General features: G+C 40.1%; 1 protein-coding gene across 5 annotated transcripts in view; it reads right to left on the bottom strand.

Moving 5' to 3' along the window:
* TJP1 (tight junction protein 1) overlaps positions 1-27,390 on the bottom strand; it is a 254,981-nt gene that overhangs the window by 216,507 nt on the left and 11,084 nt on the right. For all 5 annotated transcript variants that reach the window (XM_046008472.1, XM_046008474.1, XM_046008476.1 and 2 more), the window contains exon 2: positions 27,083-27,212. In XM_046008472.1, the coding sequence (XP_045864428.1) occupies positions 27,083-27,212 (130 nt within the window). The remainder of the gene's footprint in view (positions 1-27,082; positions 27,213-27,390) is intronic.

Here is a 27,390-nt window from a genome sequence, read left to right as displayed (position 1 = left end):
TTGGGACCCATCAACTAGTAAATAATTATTTGGGACAAGAAAAAAAAAATTCATATGTGTGATGGACAATAAAAGACCCAAAGAAATAAAAACTTGGAAAAAGCAGGGTCAACACAACGCACAGAAAAACAATATAGAAATATATCCAAATATCATAAATCAGAATATAAATAAATGAAATGTCTCAATTGCACTGGAAAAAAATTTAGATCACATAAAAAAGAAAATCCCACAAAATCCACAGAGACACACATACAGAGAGATTATGAATATAAACAAGAAAAATATATCTATGGGAGGAAATTAGATTCTGGGAATGACAGACTAGGAAATTCAGAAGAAGTCTCCCTCTGAACATAACTAGAAGATTATAAAGGACATTTTCTTGATGGCATTACAGAACCGACAAAGAACTGCCAAGCCAAATCCTGGGAAGATGGAGGTCCAAAAAGTGAGCCAAGGATACAAGGGCCACTTTCACTTTGGGGTGTCCTCTGATTCTGAAGAGTGTCACTGAACAACACTGTGACTCCATCCAGGAATTAAGGGAAAGAAACTTGAGTTCTGAAATTTAAGAAACTTGAATCCTTCAGTTCAGAAACTTGAGTTTTCAAGTTTCAGAAAATTTAAGTCCAAGGCCCACCAAATTCAGGGAGCCTGGTGAATCCTCCTTAATTTGAACTGGAATTCTGAAGCAGTGCTCCCTACAAATAAAGATGAACCAGAATCAGCAGATCTTTGTAGGCACTAAAGCTTAGTTCTGAATCATCTCAGTCCTGGAACTGAACTGAAGTGATCTCAGATCACTGCGGTTGACAAGTACCCAGCAGAAACAAATACAAAACCACTTTGGAGGAAGACTATATTATCTTAGACCTCACTTTATTTATTTTTTTCATTTCTCTGGTACTTAAAAATAACTAGACCTACAAAATCAAGACTCTATTTTAAAAAAAAGAAACCATAAGCAACAGAATACCTATAATTGCTCTAAATATTAGAGAGTGAGACATAAAGTTTAAAATAATTCTGCTTACTATCTCCACAAGATGAAAGAAAAGACTGTTTTGGCAGAGCATTGGAAACTATAAAGAAGAATGAATACATATATGAAAAGAAGTTCAACCTCATTAGTAATCAAAGAAATGCATCCTAAAACCATTATGTCTACTACTTTGCTTACTATGCTTACTATTATGTCCCAACTTGATGGATAAAATTTTTTAAAACTGACAACATCAAGTATTGCTAAAAACAGAGGAACAGGAACTCTCATGTATCATTGGTAAGACTAGAAATTGTTTAAACTAGTTTAGGAAACTGTTTAGCACTATCTAATAAAATTGCATATATGCATAACCAAAGACACAGTAATTCTACAGGGAGATGATACATCCAACAGAAACTTGTGCATGTGTAAACCATGAGCCACATACAAGAAAATTTCTAAAAGTAAAAATCACTAGAAGGAAAAATGGATAATACTGTTATTATGGCAGCAGACTCTTTTTTTTTTTTTTTTTTTTTAAGATTTATTTAGAGAGAGAGACAGAGTGTGTGAGCGGGAAAGGGAAAAGAGAGACTCTCAAGCAGGCTCTCTGCTGAGGACAGAGTCCAAGGAAGGGCTCCATCCCAGAACCCAGAGATCATGACCTGAAACTAAGAGCTGGCAACTCAACCGACTGAGCCACCCAGGTGCCCCAGTAGCAGATTTTAACATACTCATTTCACGAAATTAATTGATCAAATACACAAAAGCTGAATAAAAACTAACAAGCCTAAAAGAAATATAAGATCTTATTAGAAAACCCATTATTTTCAGCCCTACAGATAACATTAAAAGAAAAAAAAACCTGACTCCATTAGGCAATAATGCAAATTTCAACAATTACCAAAGAATCACTGTCATATAGACACCTTCTCTTACCACAGTAAAATCAGAAATCAGTGGGGAAGTGATAACCAATTTGTGGAGAAGAGGTAACCAATCTGTGCCTATCTTCTTGGAAATTTATGAACAGAGTTCTAAATAACTGTTAGGTCAGAGGGAAAAAACATAAAGGATATTCGAAAACACTTAAAGTTTTAGTGATAATGAAAGCACTAAATATTGAAATACATGAGATTCAGCTAAGTCACTACTTAGAGAAAAATGTCATATTTTAAGAGTATATTTGAAAAGAAGAAAGACTCAGGACACCTGCCTGGCTCAGTCAGAAGAGCATGTGACTCTTGATCTTGGGGTCCTGAGTTCAAGCCCTATGCTGGGTGTAAAGATTACTTAAAAAAAGGGGGTGTTCGGGTGGCACAGTTGGTTGAGCCTCTGAATACTGCTTTTAGCTCAGGTCATTGTGGGATTGCGCTTCCCACATCAGGCTCTATGCCCAGTGTGGCCTCTGCTTGAGACTCTTGCTCCCTCTCTCCTCCCCCTCGAGCTCACCCTCTCTCTCTCTCTCTAAAATAAATAAATATATCTTGAAAAAAAAACTTTAAAAAAAAGAAGGAATACTGAAAATCAATGATCTAAATGTGCAACTCAAAAAATTAGAGGAAGTACAAGCAGAGTTGAGGACATGAGCCTAAAAATGAAACTTAAACAATAAAAGAAGAAATAATCTGTAGTATAATTTTGTAATTCACCACATTGACATGCACATGTCAATTAAGACTAATGGAGAAAAAACTGCATTATCTCAACAGGTATAGAAAAGGCACTTGTAAAAATTTAACACTCACTCGTGATATAAACTCTTAGCAAACTAAGACGAGAAAAGGATTTTTCTAACCTGATAAAGATGACTTATAATACACAACAAACACCACACCAAGTGATGAGCATTAGAAGATATGGATGCTCACTTGCACCACCCCCATTCCAGACTACTGGAATGCCCGACACGGAAGTAAGACAAACAGGACAGGCATAAGGATTGGAAAATAAGACAGATTTGGTTTTGTACAAGCAGAGACTAGGAAAGTATACAGAATAATCAAGGAAATATTAAATTATTTGAATTAAAATGACAGGTTGTTGCTTATCACATGAAAACACTGAAGTCAATTACTTATCTATATATCAGCATAGTTAGAAAATGAGAATATAAACGATTTATAATGGTCCAGAACTATCCTGTATAACAATCTAATAGGTTATACAATATAAAACTTTATTGAAAGTTATTTTAGCATAGAGAGATGTGCTCTATTCAAGTATGAGTCCAGATTATAAAGATATTAATTCTCTCTCATTCTAATTTTATACTTCAATGTAATTCCAGTCAAACTCCTGATAGTGTGTTTTGTCTGGAATCTGACAGGTTTATTATAAAATATATAAGGAAGATCAAAGGGACAAGCTTGGCCAAATCAAATTAAATAACCAGGGTGGGGAGGGAAGATACCTGCCCTACCAGTTTTTAAAAATTTGTTATTAAGTTCTAGTAATTAAGACAGTTTAGTTACAACACCAGAATAGGTAAACAGAGCAATGGAAAAGAAAAGAGAAACACATCCACACATGTAAGGAGGCTTTACTTTTGACAAAGTATTTATAGATCAATATGGAAAGATTGAAACATTCAATTTATAGTACTGAGACAACAGATTATCCACCTTGAAAATAATGAAGCAATCTCTACCTCCCACCACATCCAAAATATAAATTTCAAGATTAAAGAACTAAATGTGAAAAGTAAACCTTTAAGCATTTCTAAAAATATAAGGGGGAACATCTTTATGACTTGAAGAAAGCACTTTTTAAACAAAATATTACAAGAGTAAAAATTATAAGGAAAAGACCACTCAACATGACTACATTCAAATTAAGAACATGAAACAGAAAGTGAAAGATAAACCACAGACAAGGAAAGATAAGGTATTTGCAAGTATCTTGCCATCAAAGGATTAATAACTACAATATACAGAGAACTCCTACAAATCTATACTCAATCTTCTCTCCTAATAAATTAGGTATGTATGAAAAGTCTCCATTTTTTGTTTACGTTTTGAAAAATAAATATTTAGTTTCTCTGAGACTATCCTTTTTCTCTTTTTTGTTATTTGCAACACAGAATTCTAACTCTGATTTGAATAGTATTAGAATTGTTGAAAAATATTTTTAAATTAATGTAGTTTAACAGCTTGATTATAAAATAACTGCAGAAATTTTGTAAAAGTATTTTTAAATATACATTTAAAATATTAAATAATTAAAATGCTAAAATTAAAAAGAGGGGTGCCTGGGTGGCTCAGTCATTAAGGGTCTGCCTTCAGCTCATGTCATGATCCCAGGGTCCTAGGATCGAGCCAAGCATCAGGCTCCCTGCTCAGCAGGAAGCCTGCTTCTCCCTCTCCTTCTCCCCGCTTGTGTTCCCTCTCTCGCTGTCACTCTCTCTCTCAAATAATTTTTTTTATCTTAAAAAAATTAAAAAGAAACAAAATTAGAGAAAGGAAAATCATGAATAATCCTTCATGCATGCAAACATCCTTCTTAATATTTTGGAATTTTTCCTATACTTTGTTTCCACTATTACATACAGAGATGTACATGTACACTATGACATGTTATATGCATATACATATGTACACATGCTTGACAAGTTGGATCTAAAGTGAGGGCGGGTCATTCCAGGGACATTCATCAATTTGGAGATGCAAGCTAACATTTAAAAAGGTGAAGTCTGAGAATACTGACGGGGGAGATCATTCTTGGAGCAACAAATGAATCACTTTTGGAGGCAGAGACTAGGAGGAAAATAAGAGTGAAAACTAAATGCTGGAATAAAGACTATATTGAGATGTTGAGTTAAAGAACTCTCTGAAAAAGAAAAGGCAGGGTCAGAGAGGTAGGAGGAGAATGGGGATATTGTGGAAGAATTTCGAGGAAAGAATACTGCTGAACTGCTGAAGCCTGCAAAGGAGAGCAGTTAAGGAGAATAAGAGCTAAGAAAAGACAATCAAGAGGGCTGTAGTGAAAATATCAGACTATTGGAATGCAAAGAAAGTGGGAGATAAAGGCATGTGTGTGTGGACCATAGAGTCAAAAATGTAGCAGGAAAGAGAAGGTGACAAATCACTGGAAACGTTTTTCAAGATGGGAGAAATCGGTTTAGGTCTAAGGAATGAAGCCCGATACACTGCAAGACTGAAGACGCTGGAAGAGAGAAAACAAGGACACAAAAAGCTGAAGGCACTGGAGACAATGAAGTTGGGAAAGGGGGAAACCTGATTCATGGGCTGACACAGGAGAAAGGAATTGGGTGTTTCAAGCTGATGATGACAGCGGAACCTCTGGGAGGTAAACCTGGTGGCTTAGTACCAAGACCTGGCATGGGACAAAGTTCTATTTAAATCAAGAAGCATCTCCATTAAGCAGTATTTGAGAACTTACTAGAAATAAAAAAGCAAATCCCTCATTACATCTTTGCTTCAAGTCAGTCATGGCATGAGAACCAAGACAAGTATTTGAGTGAAATGTCATAAAAACTGACGCTAAGGGGAATTTCTAAAACAACTTAACCGCTGACCCAAATAGACTGACAAGCTCTTGTTTCCTTAAAAGGAGGAAAATCTTGAGTTATTTTAACATTATCCTTTGATATACAAGTGTCTATCCACACTATTGGTAAAAACTGCATGTAATGAATGTTTCTGTATGACACGCTCAATCGAGCAGTTGCTGGTTTTACAGGATTAATAGCAAAACAATTCCAGGTGAAATAACCCAGCTCATGTTTTCCTAAACATCTGTGATTAAACAAGGAAGGTGGTGATTCATGGTACTAGTATTAAGTTATACTGAAGTTGTTCCTCTGTCTCAGAGAAGCAGGGCTGGGCTGTCACTGTGATTTTCTCAACTCCTTCAACATCCAAGCTCCACGCTCTCCTCACCTATCAAAAGTCAGCCCCGCCTTGAGTGACGCCTAGATAAAAGCAGAATTAGACTTCTTTGTGCCACAAACCCAACAAACTGGAAAAACAAGAACGCTTACTGACCTCTTTAATTATTCCTTAAAAAGAGAGCTAAAATTTATGAGTAATAAATTTTTTTTAAAAAGGTTATGTTCTAAGTATACGCATAACCAAAGCCTATGACTGAAATATATGGAACCTCTGAAGTGGTTTTCAACTTCAAATACGAACATTTATTGGAAGCAAAGCTAATTAGCTTTGTTATTAGCGGTGTGTGAAGAGTTAATGATGATTTGAGGAAGCAAAGCTGGCAAAGATTTTCATTTGACTGTGGATTTACAAAATGCTCAACAATTCCACTTTCTGAAATAGCTTTTATCTTCCTGTAGGTTAAAATAAATTAGTAAGTTAAGTGTGGATGTCTTTGAGGTAATATCAAAGCAGTGCCATTAGAGGGAAACTGGGAATTATTACTCTCAGAAGTGTCTGGAAAATGATTGTCAGAAATGAAGGCACAGAAACATTACTATACCCACATTCTTCCACATTCCACGGATGTTTCTTCTATTTGCTTACACGAACCATTTGCTCTTTGGCACACCCCCAGCAACACTTGCAGATCTCCTAGGTGTTCTTAATATCAAGCATTTAATTCTACAATTAGTTCAAACTGCCTCCACAAAGCATTTCTTTTCTCATCCTTCAAAGGTTCCTTATTCTCAAGTTTCTCCTCAAATTTCATTTAATTTTAGATTCTTTATTTTTACCTTCTAAACTCTGTACTCTCTTCTTCTGTTCCAATTATCAGTAACGACTTGACTCTCTAAGATCCTGTGTCTTTCAGCAAGGACGTTAGGTATTTTCTTAAAATTCTTGTGTCTCCCGTGAGGTACTATGGCTTCAGGAGGGCCTCCCAGAGCAACACGCCAGTAACCAGGCTCTCCAAGGGGGGAATCATGAACACTCGAATGCCTGCTTCTTCACCCATGGCCATGATCATTCCAAATGACTTTAAAATTCCTGGCTTCACCAGTCCTGGAAGGACCCTGACTACTGGCCCCTGTTCCATCAGTCCACACCCAATGCCAGCACTGTTCCCCTGACAATTCAAATGTGCACACCCAGCATTCAGGCCAAAGCTCTCGTCTTCTGGATGAAGGCCCCAGCTTCCCCTGTTCCTTCTGATTTCACTTCCTTGCATCATCAGTCTGCTCTGCATGGACCCTCACTTCAATCACCCTCTCACCTTCCATCTCAAGCCTCTCTTCCCTTGTCTCACCACCCACACCCTTCGTTTCCAGCCAGGCCGGATCTCACTGCTGTCCCAAGTCTGAGTCACGGTCTCTGACCTCTGCTGGCCCCTAAACCGCGTGCTGGCCCCTAAACCGTGCCTGGCAGTCTCTACTCATGTTCCCAGTCATTTCCTCTCCTTTGCCCTCAGTAGCAATTCTACGTTGTCACCTCTCCATAGAATCCTCACCTCTTCCTCAAGTAGCAATATCAGTGTCAACTTAGAAAATGAAGCTGCCTCCCGACCTCTAACTTACTCTACAAGCGAATACACAATTCCTCCTCTGGGGGCGGGAAGCTTCCCAATAGGGTGCCTTGAATTCCACCCTTCCCTCTCCACCTCCGCAGCAGCAGAGCCCTCCATCCACCTCCTTCTCCCTCTGGTATCTCAAAGGCTTCTCTAGGCAAACAGAGATACTTAATATGCTCTCATTTTTAAAAAATGGCATATATTAAAAATTATAAGTGTCTGTAGAGTACAGTTACCACTCCACTACATACTGAATATAGTGGTCTGCTCAATTTTCATTGTATTACTTTATATTTTCAGTACCTGCCTTCATGGGTCCAGCTTATTGTAGACATTGATGCTCGTTCCTGTTGCTTCAACTCCAGCAAGTTCCTAAGCCACCCAGACCAAGCCTCTGACCTTCCCATGTCTGGGTCTAGAGGGCCACCCGCTGGTTCTCCAAGTTGAGGCTTGCTCTCTCACGTATGCAACTGTGACCACCAGCTCCGGGCTTAGTTCAGTTTGTACACCCGGTATCTGCACTCCAGTGATGTCAATGAACATGCAGGGAACACTGGCTACTCTGGTGAAGTCCAGCTGGACTTTAAGTCACTTTAAGCCCCACTCCTTTGTTTATAGTTTCCTCTCATTTTCTACTCATCTCCAACCAACCCCACATCAAATCTATGAACAAACACTCATGCTGTAACAGGTGGTTCATTTCATTTGCTACTTATTTTGAGTAGTTTTAAGTGTTAAAACCAAATTCTGAAATTCATATACCTCTTTCAGTGAGTCAGCAAACAATACTGTTATAGGCTTTATAATATTTCATAATTATAGATTCTATATAACATGAATGCTACAGGATTTATGCTCAGAGAAGACCACCATTTTAACAGTAAACTATTTCTGAAACTATTCAATCAGTCAAACACCAAGAAAAGGAGGTTAATATCAGGCACCTGGGTGGCTCCGTTGTTAAGTGTCTGCCTTCGGCTCAGGTCATGATCCCAGGGTCTTGGGATCCAGCCCTACATCGGGCTCCCTGCTCCGCGGGACGCCTGTTTCTCCCTCTCCCACTCCCCTTGCTTGTGTTCCCTCTCTTGCTGTGTCTCTGTCAAATAAATAAAATCTTAAAAAAAAAAAAAAGGTTAATATCAGGTAGTAATATTCTGGGAAATCAAATCTTGAACAAAGATTTGAGGATCCTGAGGCTTCCAAATGTGCTGGTTTCTACCAGATAAGTGTTTGATTTTCTTATTTTACACCATCCAAAGGAACTGATTCTATGTTTTAAAAAAAAAAAAAAGATCCAAAACGAATCAGAGAAAATATACAAAAAAATAGCAGTACATTTATATATTCTATATTCTGAAATGAAAACTAAGAAACAATGGTATGCTAAAACCAACTGGTACTAAAGTATTTCCTCATGAAAGTAAAACACAGCAGGACTTAATAATTTTGGAAAGCAGGGGCACCTGACTGGCTCAGTCAGTTGAGCCTCTGACTCGGTTTTGGCTCAGATCACGATCTTAGGATCATGAGATAGAGCCCCACCGCAGGCACCACACTCAGTGTGGAGTCTGTCTGAGACTCTCTCTTCCGCTCCCCTTCCCTCAAAATAAATAAATAAATCTTTAAAAAAAATAACTCTGAAAAGCAGTCATCAGATACCCATCTACACATGATGTGCAAAGATAATAAGAAGTACAGCTCTTCCTTGACTTACAGTAGGGTTATATTCCTAATAAACACATTGTAAATTGAAAAGATCATAAGTCAAAAATGCACTGAACAAAGCCAACCTACCAAACATCACTGCTTCGTCTAGCATTATCTTAAATGTGCTCAGAACACTCACAGTAGCCCACGGTTGGTCAAAATAATCTAACACAAAGCCCATTCTGTAATAAAGAGCTGATTCTCTCCTGTAATTTATTGAGTACTATACAGAAGGGGAAGAAGAGAATGGATGTATAGGGACGGAACGGTCACAAGGGCATTGGTTGTTTACTCTCATGATCATGTGGCTGACTGGGCACTGTGGCTCACTGTCACTACCCAGCATCACTAGAGAGCAGTGTATTGCCAGCCTAGGTAAAGATCAAAATTCAAAAGGTAAAGTATGGTTTCCACTGAAATGCACATCACTTTTGTACCACTGTAAAGGTGGAAAGTTACTACGTTGAACCATCATAAGTTGGGGACCATCTGTATGTAACCTAACATAAACACCACTGACCCAGTCCACCATAGAAAATGACATGCAAGACATACTTAGCACATTCATGAATAAGTCAAGAGGGGCAAAGCCTGACTCTGGAATCCTTTCCTTAATGACATTCTTGATTACCTCGTAGCTCTAACCAGGCTGTTGTTTTGCCCTGGTCCAAAATACATCTAGATATGAGAAAGTACAATGGAAAACATTTCTTTTTATCATTTAAAAAATCTAACAGATTTTTCTTTTATCAGATGGTAAATGGTAAATCTAACATTATACTAAAACAGTTTAGATGAATTAAAATATGGCCTTGCCTCAAAGCATGAGCATGTCTTTCCTATCTTACTGGACCTAGCTAACATTTTTAAGGGAGAAAAAAATCAACACTTATAAACCACTTAAATAGTCCATTTTAAACATTCTGCTGTGAACACGAAACAGAGAGTAGAAGCCAAAGGTGAAATAGGTTTTTAAAATGTAAGTAGTAGCAACAGTAATATACTAAATTATATAATTTCCAAAATGTTGAAAATGAATTTTCATGCTGAAATAGTAGGAAAATGCCACTGATTATGTGTTATCTACATAAAATGTGGTAACCCAAATACAGTTGGGTCAGAAGGAAAAAAATAAAATATGATAAAGGCTAGTTTACGGTTTTCATTCTCTAATTATAATAAATCTTTCAATTTAGTGCATAACAGGAATGGAAAAACAAAGTTAATAAATGCTTACAAAGGTGGCTCAGGTTATAACAAACACGGAAATGAATACCAAAACAAAAAATACCAAAACAAAAATTTTAAAAAGATCGCAAATTAAACCCTGTTTGGTATATAGGAATATACCTAGTTTTAAAGAATTTCAACAAGGTTACTTAAAAAAAAAAAAACCAACAAAAACCAAAACCACCAACAAAAAAGTTTGATTTCTTTCTGATAACACAGAAGTCCTTACAGAAGGGTAGAAGCACTTTCGTTTTTCATCCCAAAGAATAAAGCAGAGTCTCCATTGTCAGATATCCTCCAATCATCAAAGCTCTTGACTTAGCAATCACCTTTCAACAAGCAGAGTGGCTCAAAAGTCCACTCTGCCCTAGGGGGCACCTCTCCAAGTATCAACCACCTCCAGCACTTCAAACATCCAAAATAACTTCAAATTGTAACAGGTTTTCCACTTTCATTTCCACATGGAAGTCCGTGTACCACGAATTTCAGTAGAGTTACCGTGGGTGACCACTAGGGAGCATGAAGTGAAGTTTTTAGCCAAGAAGGACCCCAGCTGAACCGCCTTGTTCCAGCTGCCCAAGTGCACTTGCTAGAAAGCCCTGCCCCCATGTGGCCGGCTGTGCAGCTGTGTAGCCAGGCCACTGGCCTTAGGGCAGGAGTGGGAAGATTCTGCTCTAAAATAATCCTATGAAATGCCCACGTCTGGCTGTTCAAAGATTCAGAATAAAGCCTCCTAAGCAGAAACTCTACCCTTTCCAGGCTCAGTGTTTTGGACAGTGAGAACATACAACAATTAGCTATAACGACATTGGCTGTTTCTGCCTGGGCCTTACAGAGGTTCTCACGTGTGGTTCTGCCAACAGGGACATTCAACAACATTGTGAGACAATGCTGAGGCCCAGTTTAAGTGACATCTTTCCTGGTCACAACATATTTTGCTGGTAATGCTTCACTGCCTATGGTCTTTTAGTTAATATTAAAGTTGTATGTAGGGGCGCCTGGGTGGTTCAGTGGGTTAAAGCCTCTGCCTTCGGCTCAGGTCATGATCCCAGGGTCCTGGGATCGAGCCCCACATCGGGCTCTCTGCTCAAAATGGGAGCCTCCTTCCTCCTTCCTCTCTCTCTGCTGCCGCTCTACTTGTGATCTCTGTCAAGTAAATAAATAAAACCTTTAAAACAAACAAACAAACAAAAAAAGTTGTATGTAAATGTCATGTACGACTTTCTTTGATCCTGGGGCAAATGGGGCATCTCAGTGCTTTGGGCTTTTGGTATTCCTTCTGTGTCTAGTACCCCCTCTGTGGTCTGGAACCCCTACTTCCCAGCTCCGGCTTCCTGGGGTCCATCCTGGACCATCCTGGACCTCCTCCTGTCCTCTCGGGCTCTCACCCCATGTACTTTCCAAAGCGGGGTGCTTCCCAAACCTGTACTGTTTCTCAGTCTCAGGGCCAGGTTCTCAGTGCCTCTGAAGTGGAAAACTAGCTCGAATAATCTGAAAAGTGCTGTTGTTCAAGCTCATTGTACTGACTCTCAGAGCGGGACTTCTGAACATGCGGAATGTGAGGGACATCCAGAACAAACAGGCCACGAGATCATCTGGGGAAGACTGGGTCTCGTGGCAGCACCCAAAGCAAGCTCTGAGGAAGGAGGCTTCCTGCAAGGGATGAAGTCATCACAGAAGAGAAATCAGTATTTCATGCCTCCTTTGGCTACAGGAATGAAAACAGGAAAGCACTGAGGAAATGGAAGGATTCCCTTCCTCCTGGATTTACTTTCTCAGGCCCCCTTGAGCCGGGGAGAAGAGCAGGTGCACTCGCTGTGTGTGGCCCTCACGCCACCTCTCCGCTAGGTGTAGTCAGTCCGCCCCGAATGGTAGCTACTACGACTCGTGCGGCTTGCCCAAAATAGAACACGTTAGAGAGACGGCAATCAACACGTTCTGAGATTTCTGCTTCTGTTCTAATGCTCAGAAGCCACATAATGACCAGATGAGTTAACGTGTTCTCATCCAGGAACACAACGATGTCTGTTTCAAACAGAAACACGGCCAGTTTTCTCCACGCTGGAAGTAATGTTTGCCCATAGACACACGCAAACACTGCGTTATCTGTTACGTTCCTCAGAGGTTGTTTATTCTGCTCCATAACAAATGGGGAAATCTAATGATTCTGCCCATTGAGTGAAAAACAAATACAAGATCTTCTCTGAGAACCTGAAGCAGATCCATTTTAGCTAAAGAAGAATCGTTTCCATACATTTACTCATTCAGCATACATGAATATATTCTTTTTATTTCTGTATTTTCAACCTTCTTCAGCCTGCCAGCCCACCCTGCTAGCCTTGGCTAACGTCACCAACCACCTCCAAACAACCCCTTCTCACCTTGTGCCTGCTCACCACCATGGGCACAGCACCCGGAGGGTGAGTTCCATCGTCATGTGCCCCATTCAGATTTGGAGGACTCAGGGTCGTAACTGTTAGAAACGTGAAGTAACTGTCAAAGTCCCTGACATCAGCTCCGTAGATTTCAGAGTGCTGATGGCTTTCTTTGTTCTGTGTCTGTATGAAAAAATTACACTATTCCTCTTCTCAAGATAAAAAACAAAGGAAAAGATAAGCTCTAGTTCTCGCTCCTCGCTCTGCCCAAGGGCTGGTCCAAGATGCTTTGTCCTCCCCAGGCTATTTGAGGCCACATGTATCTGTGGATCACTCACTCCCTTCTGGAAACTGCCCTCCTCAGCTTCTCTAACATCTATCCATGAACTTCTCTGGCTTACTGTTCTACTTTTCCACCACCCGTGAACTAGTGTTCTCTGGTTCTCTGGTATTAGCCCTCTTAGTTCACCAAGCCATCACAGGGGCAGAATCTTTTCTTTTTCCCCTAGACAAAATGCTGTATGTCTCTCCCACCTTCCAGTAGAACAGATCAAACAGAGCTACTACTGCTGGAGAGGAGTAGGAGTGGCCCAAGACACACCCAGCCCAGCCCCAGACATCTCTGCAGAGCTCTGGGGTTCAGAACAAACTGTGATGTCTTTCCACAACCCTGGTAGTTCTCAACCCCGTCTCCACTCCTGATTCTGCTCCTTCAACCTGATGACCTCCTCCCCACTCTGCTCACAAAGTCAGATGCATCCTTCCCAGATTCAGTTCAAGGGCGACCTGCTTGTGATTCTTTGCTCTAAGAGGCCGAGATGAGCACTCCACATTCCCTGCAGGCACCCTGGACTGCCTCCACTATTGTTCGTAGTTTATGTTTCTGCTCGCTGTACTAGATCAGACCACTGGAACAGCGGAGAGGATGATGACGGTGGTGGTGGTGTGCGTGTGTTTGAGAGATATGAAGGAGAGGGGTCCCAGATGAACCTCAAATGAGGCCTGGGTATATTCTGACTGTGGGGCTGGCACCTTGATCTACACGAAGAGAAGCAAGGCTGTGGCTAGAGACAGGGAGAGGACAGTGACTGGCTGCTTTCCAGCCCAATTGACAAGGATGGAATCTAAGCCCGCCCTAGAAAGAGAGACAAAATCAAAGAACTGCTTTCAAAACAGACTATAAAATAAGCATGAGGTAAAATACCAAAGACCTCATATTCTTTTTTTGAAATAATACTTCTCTATTGTTTTCATTAAGATCTAAATTTCTAAAAGGCCTATCTATATTTTCTATTCAGTTTTGATGAACAAAAATCCTGCCTACAATCAGAGCCAATAAACTTCTCAAGCAGCAGTGGCCAGTGAAAAGAAAATAAAGAAGGGAGATGTTGGCATAGGTGTAAGATAGAGACAAAATTCTGACCTGCAGAACCAGTCCAAAACACCTGTCAGCTAAAGGTGGAGGCTGACAACACTTATAGGAATAGATACCTTATAGACATTATGCTTATCATCTTTTAAAAAAACAAGAGTCCTTGCAAGGCTGTCTGTAAGAGCCCCTTAGAAATAACAGGATATTCTGTTTAATGAAGACAGTAGCCATGAAGAGCACACCATCTACTACTGGTTGGTTGTCAATGAACAAACTGGATTCAGATTGGCCTCTGGAAGTCCTAAAGGTATATAAGTAGCCAGATTTCTTTGTTCTGCACCAAAGCCTCAAAACTCTGATTCCCTTTACTTTGGAAAGTTAATGAGGGGGATAATTCTGGTAGATTCCTGTACCTTAGAACAATGTGTATCCTCAGGGAGCGTTGGGAGTGAGCCACAGCACACTCCTATGTCCAGTTCCCTGACACCCAAGCCAGCGAGGAAGCCAGATGCTCCGTGAACTGGGACTAGTGAGGGCAGGTCCTCCATTCCTGCCAAGAACGCATGACCTGAATCTAGTCATGAGAAACACTGAATGGCTCCAGTTGAGGATTCTTTAAAACTGTCAAGGACAAACATGACACCTATAACCAAGGCATGTTCCTGGATGGAATCCTGCACCAGAAAGGAAAGAGAGACACCACTGGGACAGTAGTGAAGTTGGGATGGGAATTGTAGATTGGACTGAATCATTGTGTCAGTGTTGATTTCCTGATTTGGTCACATGGTGGATAAGTGGAGAATGACCTTGCCTTGGGGAACTTACCGCTTCAAAATTTAGGGGTTGTGGGACATCATCCCTACAGTTTTCTCTCAAAAGGCTCAACGAAAAACTAATGATAATGGGTGCGCACACCTCCACCTCCACCATCTCCACTTTCATGACCACGTCCACCTCCATCACCAAATCCCACCACCTCCATCTCCACTCCCACCTCCAACATCTCTAATGGCACCATGATATCTACTTTGGCTGTTCCAAAATGTCCCCCTTATTTCTTGGTATTCAGGCATCTTTCCCATAAGAAAAGTCAACAGAGTGAGTTTGTCACTTTACCTGACTCTGTATCAAATGAGGTACAGCATTTTATATCTCCTCTTACTTTTTAATACCCACTATTTTAACATTTAATGGTCTCTAAGCTTTTCTCGACTGAGCTGCCATGCCACACTCAGCCCGTGAAACAATCGGTCAACCAATAAAAAACCAACAAATACTGAATGAGCATAAAATCTGTCATGCTATCGTTCAGAGGAATACAAAAGATATGTTCCCTATCTCTGAGGAACTGAAGCCCATGACACAATCAGGAACAAAGCATGCAGTAAGTGTTGAGGGCACAGTGAGGAGATCTGTTGGCAATCTGGGGGCAACACCTACGAATGACACAGAGATTTGTAAAAGTGAACAGAAAGATGCCCATGTCACTGGAGCTCAGGATGGAAAGAACAGCTGTGCACCCAGAGCAAAGGGCCCCCAGTGCTCACTACTATTTCTTCTAGGTTCTCATTCCCATGGTGAGGGAGGCAGTGGTGATCGAGTGGGAGTGAGAAAGGGGAGAAGTGTTTGGCCTCCTCCCAGCAAACTGGAGGCAGTTTAACTTGGTGTTCAGTGTCCCTTCACATGTTCACCTTCCGCCATTTTCTCACCTTGGGGTGCCCAGCTCCTTATTCACCAGTCAGGTACCCCATCATGCCAAGAAGAGAGCAAACTTGGTAAGTCTTCAAAGTCAAATAGATATTTAGTTTTAAAACAGGGCTCTAGAATCTCTCAGGGGTCCATCCCACAGATCTCACGGAGAAGTTCTTGAAGGGTAGAGGAAAAAGGAGAAAACGTCTATCACTGATATCTCCATAGGTTACCAGTACTTTCTATGAGCATACATGGAGACTCCTCTTTATCAGGAGAAAAAAGTAGCTTTTCAAATGAGAAAAACCTCTGATCATTAAAAAAAAATAAAACATAGAACTACATTATACTCAGAGAGCAGTGAAGTGTGACTTATCAGCCCAGAAAAGTACACAAATGTAATACTTCAAATAATATCTTATTATCACAGATTTTTCCTCTAATGGCAAAAAAAATCTGCTGAAGAGTTTGAAATGTATCATTTTTGCCTAATGGTTCTTGATGACGAGTGAAACTGTCTCTCATCCAAGGCTAAGGGAACACAGCCATAAACTATTAATTGGTTCACTGTTTCTCTTTATTGTGCATAAAACTTTTTGTAGTATTTTTCTGTTGGCAGAAAGAGAAAATTAGCAATCTAGATTTACACCCACGAAGGAGGAAATAAATTGCGTAAGTCTATATTCAGGATAGCCTCCCCCACTGAATGAATCCTACTCAACTGGCTCCATTTTCCTGTTTTAGGAAGGATGTATAATCAAGAGAAGCTGTAAAATTTCAAGCAATCTGTTGAATTTTTAAATTATCACTAAAAATGTTTTGACTATACACTTAGAATCTGAGAGGGAGGAAGAGACAAGAGTCGAGGCCACCTGATCACTCCCAACAGGCAGCGACACAGAGTGATATGGAACAAGGAAGCATATAAACACCATTAACTGAGTCAGTCCAAAGACAAATGGTCACTTTTCTTCTTCGTATTCATTATCAATGTATCACTCCATTACCTTGAGGGAAACAAAAGGACTTGTCACTTGGTTTTATAGCATTGTACCCAAGAAAACATGTTGAAGAAAGGCTTAGGGAGGAGTCAAGATGGCGGAGAAGTAGCAGCCTGAGACTACATCAGGTAGCAGGAGATCAGCTCGATAGCTTATCTAAACATTGCAAACACCTACAAATCCAACGGGAGAGCGAAGAGAAGAAGAACAGCAACTCTAGAAACAGAAAATCAACCACTTTCTGAAAGGTAGGACTGGCGGAGAAGTGAATCTAAAACGACGGGAAGATAGACCGCGGGGGGAGGGGCCGGCTCCTGGCAAGCGGCGGAGGAACGGAGCACAAAATCAGGACTTTTAAAAGTCTGTTCCACTGAGGGACATTGCTCCAGGGGCTAAACCGGGGTGAAGCCCACGCGGGGCCAGCGTGGCCCCAGGCCCCGCAGGGTCACAGAAGGATCGGGGCTGTCGGAGTGTCGGAGAGCTCGCAGGTATTAGAACGGAGAAGCCGGCTGCAGAGACAGAGCCGAGGACTGAACTCTCAGCTCGGGGTTACCTTGAACTGGTCGTGGGCTAGGTGAGCTCGGAGCGCGGCTAGAGGCTGGGGATACGGGAGTGATTGGGTGCTGTCCTCTGGGGGCGCACTGAGGAGTGGGGCCCCAGGCTCTCGTCTCCTCCGGGCCGGAGACTGGGAGGCCGCCAGTTTCATTCCCGTCCTCCGGAACTCTACGGAAAGCGTTCAGGGAACAGAAGCTCCCAAAAGCGAACCCGAGCCGATTACTTAGCCCGGCCGCTGGTAAGGGCGGTGCAATCCCGCCTCGGGCAAAGACACTTGAGAGTCACTACAACAGGCCCCTCCCCCAGAAGATCAACAAAATATCCAGCCAGGACGAAGTTCATCTATCAAGGAGAAAGCAGATTCAATTCCTAAGACAGCAGAGCAATTCCAGAGGAGGAGAAAGCAAAGCACGGAACTCATGGCTTTCTCCCCATGATTCTTTAGTCTTGCGGCTACTTCAATTTTTTTTTCTTTTTTCAATTTTTTTTTTCTTTTTTCAATTTTTTTTTCTTTTTTCTTTTTTCTTCTTCTGCTAAATTTTTTAAAACCTTTACCCTTTTTTTTAACTTTTTTTGACTAGTTCATCTAAATATATATATTTTTTCTTTCTTTTTTATATTTTTTTATTTGCTTTATTTTTTAAATTTTTTCCTTTTTTTTTTTTCAGAACCTGTTTTTATCCCCTTTCTCCCCCCCACAATTTGGGGTCTCTTCTGATTTGGTTACAGCGCATTTTTCTGGGGTCTTTGCCACCCTTTTAGTAGTTTATTTGCTCCTTCATATCCTCTTATCTGGACAAAATGACAAGGCGGAAAAAATCACCACAAACAAAAGAACAAGAGACAGTACCGAAGGCTAGGGACCTAATCAACACAGACATGGGTAATATGTCAGATCAAGAGTTCAGAATGACGATTCTGAACATTCTAGCCGGGCTCGAAAAAGGCATGGAAGATATTAGAGAAACCCTCTCTGGAGATATTAAAGCCCTTTCTGGAGAAATTAAAGAACTAAAATCTAACCAAGTTGAAATCAAAAAAGCTATTAATGAGGTGCAATCAAAAATGGGGGCTCTCACTGCTAGGATAAATGAGGCAGAAGAAAGAATTAGTGATATAGAAGACCAAATGACAGAGAATAAGGAAGCCGAGCAAAAGAGGGACAAACAGCTACTGGACCATGAGCAGAGAATTCGAGAGATAAGTGACACCATAAGACGAAACAACATTAGAATAATTGGGATTCCAGAAGAAGAAGAAACAGAGAGGGGAGCAGAAGGTCTATTGGAGAGAATCATTGGAGAGAATTTCCCTAATATGGCAAAGGGAACAAGCATTAAAATCCAGGAGATGCAGAGAACCCCCCTCAAAGTCAACAAGAATAGGTCCACACCCCGTCACCTAATAGTAAAATTTACAAGTCTTAGTGACAAAGAGAAAATCCTGAAAGCAGCCCGAGAAAAGAAGTCTGTAACATACAATGGTAAAAATATTAGATTGGCGGCAGACTTATCCACAGAGACCTGGCAGGCCAGAAAGAGCTGGCATGATATATTCAGAGCACTAAACGAGAAAAACCTGCAGCCAAGAATACTCTATCCAGCTAGGCTATCATTGAAAATAGAAGGAGAGATCAAAAGCTTCCAGGATAAACAAAAACTGAAAGAATTTGCAAACACCAAACCAGATCTACAGGAAATATTGAAAGGGGTCCTCTAAGCAAAGAGAGAGCCTAAAAGTAGTAGATCAGAAAGGTACAGAGACAATATACAGTAACAGTCCCCTTACAGGCTAATAATGGCACTAAATTCATATCTCTCAGTAGTTACCCTGAATGTTAATGGGCTAAATGCCCCAATCAAAAGACACAGGGTATCAGAATGGATAAAAAAACAAAACCCATCAGTATGTTGCCTACAAGAAACTCATTTTAGACGCGAAGACACCTCCAGATTTAAAGTGAGGGGGTGGAAAACAATTTACCATGCTAATGGGCATCAGAAGAAAGCTGGGGTGGCAATCCTTATATCAGATCAATTAGATTTTAAGCCAAAGACTATAATAAGAGATGAGGAAGGACACTATATCCTACTCAAAGGGTCTGTCCAACAAGAAGATCTAACAATTTTAAATATCTATGCCCCTAACGTGGGAGCAGCCAACTATATCAACCAATTAATAACAAAATCAAAGAAACACATCAATAATAATACAATAATAGTAGGGGACTTGAACACTCCCCTCACTGAAATGGACAGATCATCCAAGCAAAAGATCAACAAGGAAATAAAGGCCTTAAATGACACACTGGACCAGATGGACATCACAGATCTATTCAGAACATTTCATCCCAAAGCAACAGAATACACATTCTTCTCTAGTGCACATGGAACCTTCTCCAGAATAGATCACATCCTGGGTCACAAATCAGGTCTCAACCGGTATCAAAAGATTAGGATTATTCCCTGCATATTTTCAGACCACAATGCTCTGAAGCTAGAACTCAATCACAAGAGGAAAGCTGGAAAGAACCCAAATACATGGAGACTAAACAGCATCCTTCTAAAGAATGAATGGGTTAACCAGGAAATTAAAGAAGAATTGAAAAAATTCATGGAAACAAATGATAATGAAAACACAACAGTTCAAAATCTGTGGGACACAGCAAAGGCAGTCCTGAGAGGAAAATATATAGTGGTACAAGCCTTTCTCAAGAAACAAGAAAGGTCTCAAGTACACAACCTAACCCTACGCGTAAAGGAGCTGGAGAAAGAACAAGAAAGAAACCCTAAACCCAGCAGGAGAAGAGAAATCATAAAGATCAGAGCAGAAATCAACGAAATAGAAACCAAAAAAACAATAGAAAAAATCAATGAAACTAGGAGCTGGTTCTTTGAAAGAATCAATAAGATTGATAAACCTCTGGCCAGACTCATCAAAAAGGAAAGAGAAAGGACCCAAATCAATAAAATCATGAATGAAAGAGGAGAGATCACAACTAACACCAAAGAAATACAGACAATTATAAGAACATACTATGAGCAACTCTACGCCAACAAATTGGACAATCTGGAAGAAATGGATGCATTCCTAGAGACATATAAACTACCACAACTGAACCAGGAAGAAATAGAAAACCTGAACAGGCCCATAACCAGTAAGGAGATTGAAACAGTCATCAAAAATCTCCAAACAAACAAAAGCCCTGGGCCAGACGGCTTCCCAGGGGAATTCTACCAAACATTTAAAGAAGAACTCATTCCTATTCTCCTGAAACTGTTCCAAAAAATAGAAACGGAAGGAAAACTTCCAAACTCATTTTATGAGGCCAGCATCACCTTGATCCCAAAACCAGACAAGGATCCCACCAAAAAAGAGAACTACAGACCAATATCCTTGATGAACACAGACGCAAAAATTCTCGCCAAAATACTAGCCAATAGGATTCAACAGTACATTAAAAGGATTATTCACCACGATCAAGTGGGATTTATTCCAGGGCTGCAGGGTTGGTTCAACATCCGCAAATCAACCAATGTGATAGAACACATTAATAAAAGAAAGAACAAGAACCATATGATACTCTCCATAGATGCTGAAAAAGCATTTGACAAAATACAGCATCCCTTCCTGATCAAAACTCTTCAAAGTGTAGGGATAGAGGGCACATACCTCAATATTATCAAAGCCATCTATGAAAAACCCACCGCAAATATCATTCTCAATGGAGAAAAACTGAAAGCTTTTCCATTAAGGTCAGGAACACGGCAGGGATGTCCATTATCACCACTGCTATTCAACATAGTACTAGAAGTCCTAGCCTCAGCAATCAGACAACAAAAAGAAATTAAAGGCATCCAAATTGGTAAAGAAGAAGTCAAACTATCACTCTTCGCAGATGATATGATACTATATGTGGAAAACCCAAAAGACTCCACTCCAAAACTGCTAGAACTTGTACAGGAATTCAGTAAAGTGTCAGGATATAAAATCAATGCACAGAAATCAGTTGCATTTCTGTACACCAACAACAAGACTGAAGAAAGAGAAATTAAGGAGTCAATCCCATTTACAATTGCACCCAAAACTATAAGATACCTAGGAATAAACCTAACCAAAGAGACTAAGAATCTATACACAGAAAATTATAAAGTACTCATGAAAGAAATTGAGGAAGACACAAAAAAATGGAAAAATGTTCCATGCTCCTGGATTGGAAGAATAAATATTGTGAAAATGTCTATGCTACCTAAAGCAATCTACACATTTAATGCAATCCCTATCAAAATACCATCCATTTTTTTCAAAGAAATGGAACAAATAATCCTAAAATTTATATGGAACCAGAAAAGACCTCGAATAGCCAAAGGAATATTGAAGAACAAAGCCAAAGTTGGTGGCATCACAATTCCGGACTTCAAGCTCTATTACAAAGCTGTCATCATCAAGACAGCATGGTACTGGCACAAAAACAGACACATAGATCAGTGGAACAGAATAGAGAGCCCAGAAATCGACCCTCAACTCTATGGTCAACTAATCTTCGACAAAGCAGGAAAGAATGTCCAATGGAAAAAAGACAGCCTCTTCAATAAATGGTGCTGGGAAAATTGGACAGCCACATGCAGAAAAATGAAATTGGACCACTTCCTTACACCACACACGAAAATAGACTCCAAATGGATGAAGGACCTCAATGTGAGAAAGGAATCCATCAAAATCCTTGAGGAGAATGCAGGCAGCAACCTCTTCGACCTCAGCCATAGCAACATCTTCCTAGGAACAACGGCAAAGGCAAGGGAAGCAAGGGCAAAAATGAACTATTGGGATTTCATCAAGATCAAAAGCTTTTGCACAGCAAAGGAAACAGTTAACAAAACCAAAAGACAACTGACAGAATGGGAGAAGATATTTGCAAACGACATATCAGATAAAGGGCTAGTATCCAAAATCTATAAGGAACTTAGCAAACTCAACACCCAAAGAACAAACAATCCAATCAAGAAATGGGCAGAGGACATGAACAGACATTTCTGCAAAGAAGACATCCAGATGGCCAACAGACACATGAAAAAGTGCTCCACGTCACTCGGCATCAGGGAAATACAAATCAAAACCACAATGAGATATCACCTCACACCAGTCAGAATGGCTAAAATTAACAAGTCAGGAAATGACAGATGCTGGAGAGGATGTGGAGGAAGGGGAACCCTCCTCCACTGTTGGTGGGAATGCAAGCTGGTGCAACCACTCTGGAAAACAGCATGGAGGTTCCTCAAAATGTTGAAAATAGAACTACCCTATGACCCAGCAACTGCACTACTGGGTATTTACCCTAAAGATACAAACATAGTGATCCGAAGGGGCACGTGTACCCGAATGTTTATAGCAGCAATGTCTACAATAGCCAGACTATGGAAAGAACCTAGATGTCCATCAACAGATGAATGGATAAAGAAGATGTGGTATATATACACAATGGAATACTATGCAGCCATCAAAAGAAATGAAATCTTGCCATTTGCGACGACGTGGATGGAACTAGAGCGTATCATGCTTAGTGAAATAAGTCAATCGGAGAAAGACAACTATCATATGATCTCCCTGATATGAGGACATGGAGAAGCAACATGGGCGGGTAGGGGGATAGGAGAAGAATAAATGAACCAAGATGGGATTGGGAGGGAGACAAACCATAAATGACTCTTAATCTCACAAAACAAACTGGGGGTTGCTGGGGGGAGGTGGGATTGGGAGAGGGGGAGCGGGCTATGGACATTGGGGAGGGGAGGCGAACCATAAGAGACTATGGACTCTGAAAAACAACCTGAGGGTTTTGAAGGGTCAGGGTGGGAGGTTGGGGCAACCTGAGGGTTTTGAAGGGTCAGGGGTGGGAGGTTGGGGGAACAGGTGGTGGGTAATGGGGAGGGCACGTTTTGCATGGAGCACTGGGTGTTGTGCAAAAAGAATGAATACTGTTACGCTGAAAAAATAAATAAAATGGGGAAAAAAAAAAAAAAGAAAGGCTTAGGTTTTCTAGGCAAAACATGTGTTCACTACAAGGTCCAGTCCAGACCTTGCCTAAGAAAACTGTGCCACGGACCTCTGGGATCTCTGGTCTCATGGACTCGTGAGACTGGATGGATTCCAGTCTCCTCTAGTGAACTAGGAAGTCCGTCATTTATGCTGTAGGGTTTACAAAATGAACTAGAATGCCCATCCCATTTAATCCCCACAGAGAGAGCTGAAACAATCACCTCTCCCCAGGAGTGAAATGGCATCAATCTGACGCCTGGGACCAAAGCCAACCATCTCAGCTGGAACCTGAGGTTTCTCAGCCAGAAATTGGGACCTTGAATGCATAGCAAGTAGACCTCTTGCTCTGTTTGCTATGTTTTTCCAAAAGCAATAAAAATTGTATTTCTTCTTAGGCAAAGTTAAAAGTAAAATGTGAAAATAAAAATATAAATGTTATTCTGCTGGTCATGCAGATTTGATACATGCACATGACTGGAGATAATGAACTAAATTTAAATCTTCCTGCTTTAAGGTTTGCCAGTTACTCTGGCAGTCAAAGGGAGCCATACATCTAATAAAAATTTTTACAGATTTTAAAAATAGTGTATGACAGAATTTTCAGGTTTTTTTGAACGAGAGATACCTATGGTGGCTAAACTGTTTCCTAAAAGGGATAAGAAGTATCTATTCCTACATAATTGATCATCATTTACCAAATAAGTGCCCTGTAGACACTGCGGCTAAGGCTTTAAAATGTGGTTTTCCACGATTACATTACAGTCAACTGTGTGACAGAAACAGATCTGAATCCATCTTCTCCTCCTGTGAGAGTCTCTTCTAATCTACTTTTTGAGAGTAGCACTTCCTTCTTTTATTTATTTATTTAGTTTTAAAGATTTTATTTATTTATTTGACACAGAGAGAGAGCGCCCGCACACACAAGCAGGGGGAACAGCAGGCAGAAACAGAAGGAGAAGCAGACTCCCTACTGAGCAAGGAGCCCAACATGGGGCTCGACGATCCCAGGACCCTCGGATCATGACCTGAGCGGAAGGCGACACTTAACTGACTGAGCCACTCAGGCACCCCAGCATTTTCTTCTTTTAAAAAGACAATTTAAGGGGCACCTGGGTGGCTCAGTGGGTTAAAGCGTCTGCCTTCAGCTCAGGTCATGATCTCGGGGTCCTGGGATCAAGCCTAACGTTGTCGGGCTCTCTGCTCAGTAGGGAGCCTGCTTCTTCCTCTCTCTCTCTCTGCCTGCCTGTCGTCTCTGTCTGTCAAATAAATAAAATCTTAAAAAAAGAAAAAGACAATTTAAGAAGTGGAAGGGAAAACATCCTTTTCATCCCTTGCTAAAGACGTTATATGTCCCTATGTATTTTGAGTATTACAATATTAACTGCCATAGTTTACGGTAGGTGGTGGGAGTAGACAGGCTGTTAGAGGCTCTTTTTAAAAATTTCTCTATTGTTTGGAAAAGCAGTTTATTGCTTTCCTAAAAATGGAACATGCTCATTGTAAAAATGTCTAAGAATCTAAAAGTCTTCAAAGATTGCTGTCCTACCACCCATGACTACGAAAACCTGAGAAGGAAAAGGAACTCCAACTGCAACAAAAGTCTAACGATTGTAGTACATAGGTTTGAATTGATGGGTCTGCTTATATGCAGATTTTTAAAAATACGGTACTATAAACGTGTTTTCTCTCCCTTATGATTTTAACATTTTTTTCTCCAGGTTAGCTTATTTTAAGAATAAAGTATATAATACATATAACATATAGAACATGTGTTAATGGATTATTGGTAAGGCTTCAGGTCATCAGTAGGCTATTAGTAGTTAAGTTTGGCGGGGGGGGATTCAGGTTATATGTGGATTTTCAATTGCATGGAGGTTGGACGCCTCTAACCCCTGCTATCTTCAAGGGTGAACTGCAATTACATTTCAATAATATATTCTCATTACTGAAAGACAATGGACCTTCCATCAACCTCAACTTTCTCTCTCCTGCTTAACCTCAGTGTCAAATGCCTTCGCTCCAGGGATGCTAGCTAAGACATTTCACTTTTGAAATAAGGTCAACTAGGAAAGATGATCAAAAAGAAAGAAACTAGTTCTGCAGATGTTAACTGCATCTGGGTAGTGTTATTTTTTCCTCACTTGAACCACACACTCACTTGAGCCAGATCAACTCTCACACGGCACAAGGAAGAGAATGAATTATCAACAGTTTTAAGACATATTTGTCATGATAAAAAGACAGCTCTATTTGCCAATTTTCCCTCATAGGTGAAATAATCTATTTCTATTTCTGGGAAACTGAAAGCAATAGTACAAGAAGAAAAGCTTTTTTTTCTGTCATATTCTACAGATATTTTAACCTCTTCCCCAACCACAGAGACCGTGATTAAGCAAGGAAACATACTCTATGACATGACAAACTTATTTGTTATTGGACTACCTTCCATAATGACAGTGTTTAGTACCATAAAAAGGACCTGATATAATTCCAATTTCCATTTTTATATTCCAAAAAGTAATTCAAATCTGCTTCTCAATTCAGTGTTTCACTACTGCAAAGCAATCCTCCTTATTTTAAACCATGCTTATGTTTCCTTTAGTCATTTTAATTGCTAGTTTTACTTAGCAAAAATTTACTGTCTTTTCTCAGTTATTGCTTAAATGTCTTCTGATAGGTCACATTTCACCTTCTGCTGTCTTACGTCATAAAATGGCCAAGCACACTTTTAGGGAAAATTGAGTATAATTACTTTAATAAGAATAAATTTAAAAATAAAGTATCCACATTTACTGAACTTCTGTTTTCATCAATTATAGATAAAAGGTACAGAAGTCATATACTCAAAGAAGAAAGGCTCTGTTACTACTGTTCGAAACAGGTATGTCAATGGTACTTTTATAATTCAGAAGTTTTCAGAGCTTGAAGGGAAGAAGTAAACACATCTGGTCTCTTAAACATCCTAAATATCCATTAATTTGCCATTGACCCCTACAATACCTAAATTTGAATAAAATCTTACTGCAAAGAAAATTCTACTATATCCTTTATATTACTGTAGTATCTCTTATGAACGAGGCACTATAATTTATAGCAAAGGACAGTGAGGACTGAAAGTGCCAGTGTTCCTGCTCCTCTAAAAACATGCATGAATGTATCACACGGCCACACGAAAACCCGTCACTTGGTCCAGAAAAAAAGAAAAAAGACATGGCCACTAATGTTAATCACTTAGAATGGAAAGAAAGCACCAACATTAACTGAATCAGGATCTGTCCTAAGAATAGCTAAGTAACACTATTTTCTGGTCCTGCCAGGAAGGTGGGTATTTGGGGTTAATCAAACACTGAGATCCCTACTTACATTAACATTCAGATTTGTAATTTCTAAGAAGTTTACATTAATACTTCACTGAACTTATTTTTTGTTGCAGATCAGGAAGCATTTCTTTATCTTGGTCTTTGAATCAGAATCATTAATTCTAAATGTTTCATATGGATATCAGTTAACAAAGCATTCTGGATGGTAACCCGTTGGATAGACCAATTTTTACTGCAAAAAGATGCTCATGACAAAATAAGACTATTGTGCTTTTATAAAAATCAAAATAATGACATCAAAATTTTCAGATTCTTTGAAAATAAAAACTACTACATGGTCCACTTACAGTGAGTTCACAGAAATCGATGCTATCAAGGCTTTTGCTTCTGTGCAGTCTCCCTTTTATTCGTCTTAAAGAAGGTTTTCCTTGGCTGACGGAAGTAGCACCATTCGGATTTTCAGAGGATGGCGTTACCCTGCAAGAAGCAGAAAACACTTAGAAGACGGATTTGCAGGTAGATACGTTTCTCAAGCATGAGTTAAGTATTTACTTGAGGATAGCTCTAGAAACATCGTGCTCCTTTTTCAGCCAAGAAGCAAAGAACCACAGTGGATCTACCTCTGAGCAGATACACTTTCAGATACACTTTCTAA

This window comes from Meles meles, chromosome 6, assembly GCF_922984935.1.
Source record: "Meles meles chromosome 6, mMelMel3.1 paternal haplotype, whole genome shotgun sequence".
Classification (NCBI taxonomy): Eukaryota; Metazoa; Chordata; class Mammalia; order Carnivora; family Mustelidae; genus Meles; species Meles meles.
Note: the sequence above shows the minus strand (reverse complement) of the source record. Positions and strands in the feature narration are given on the sequence as shown.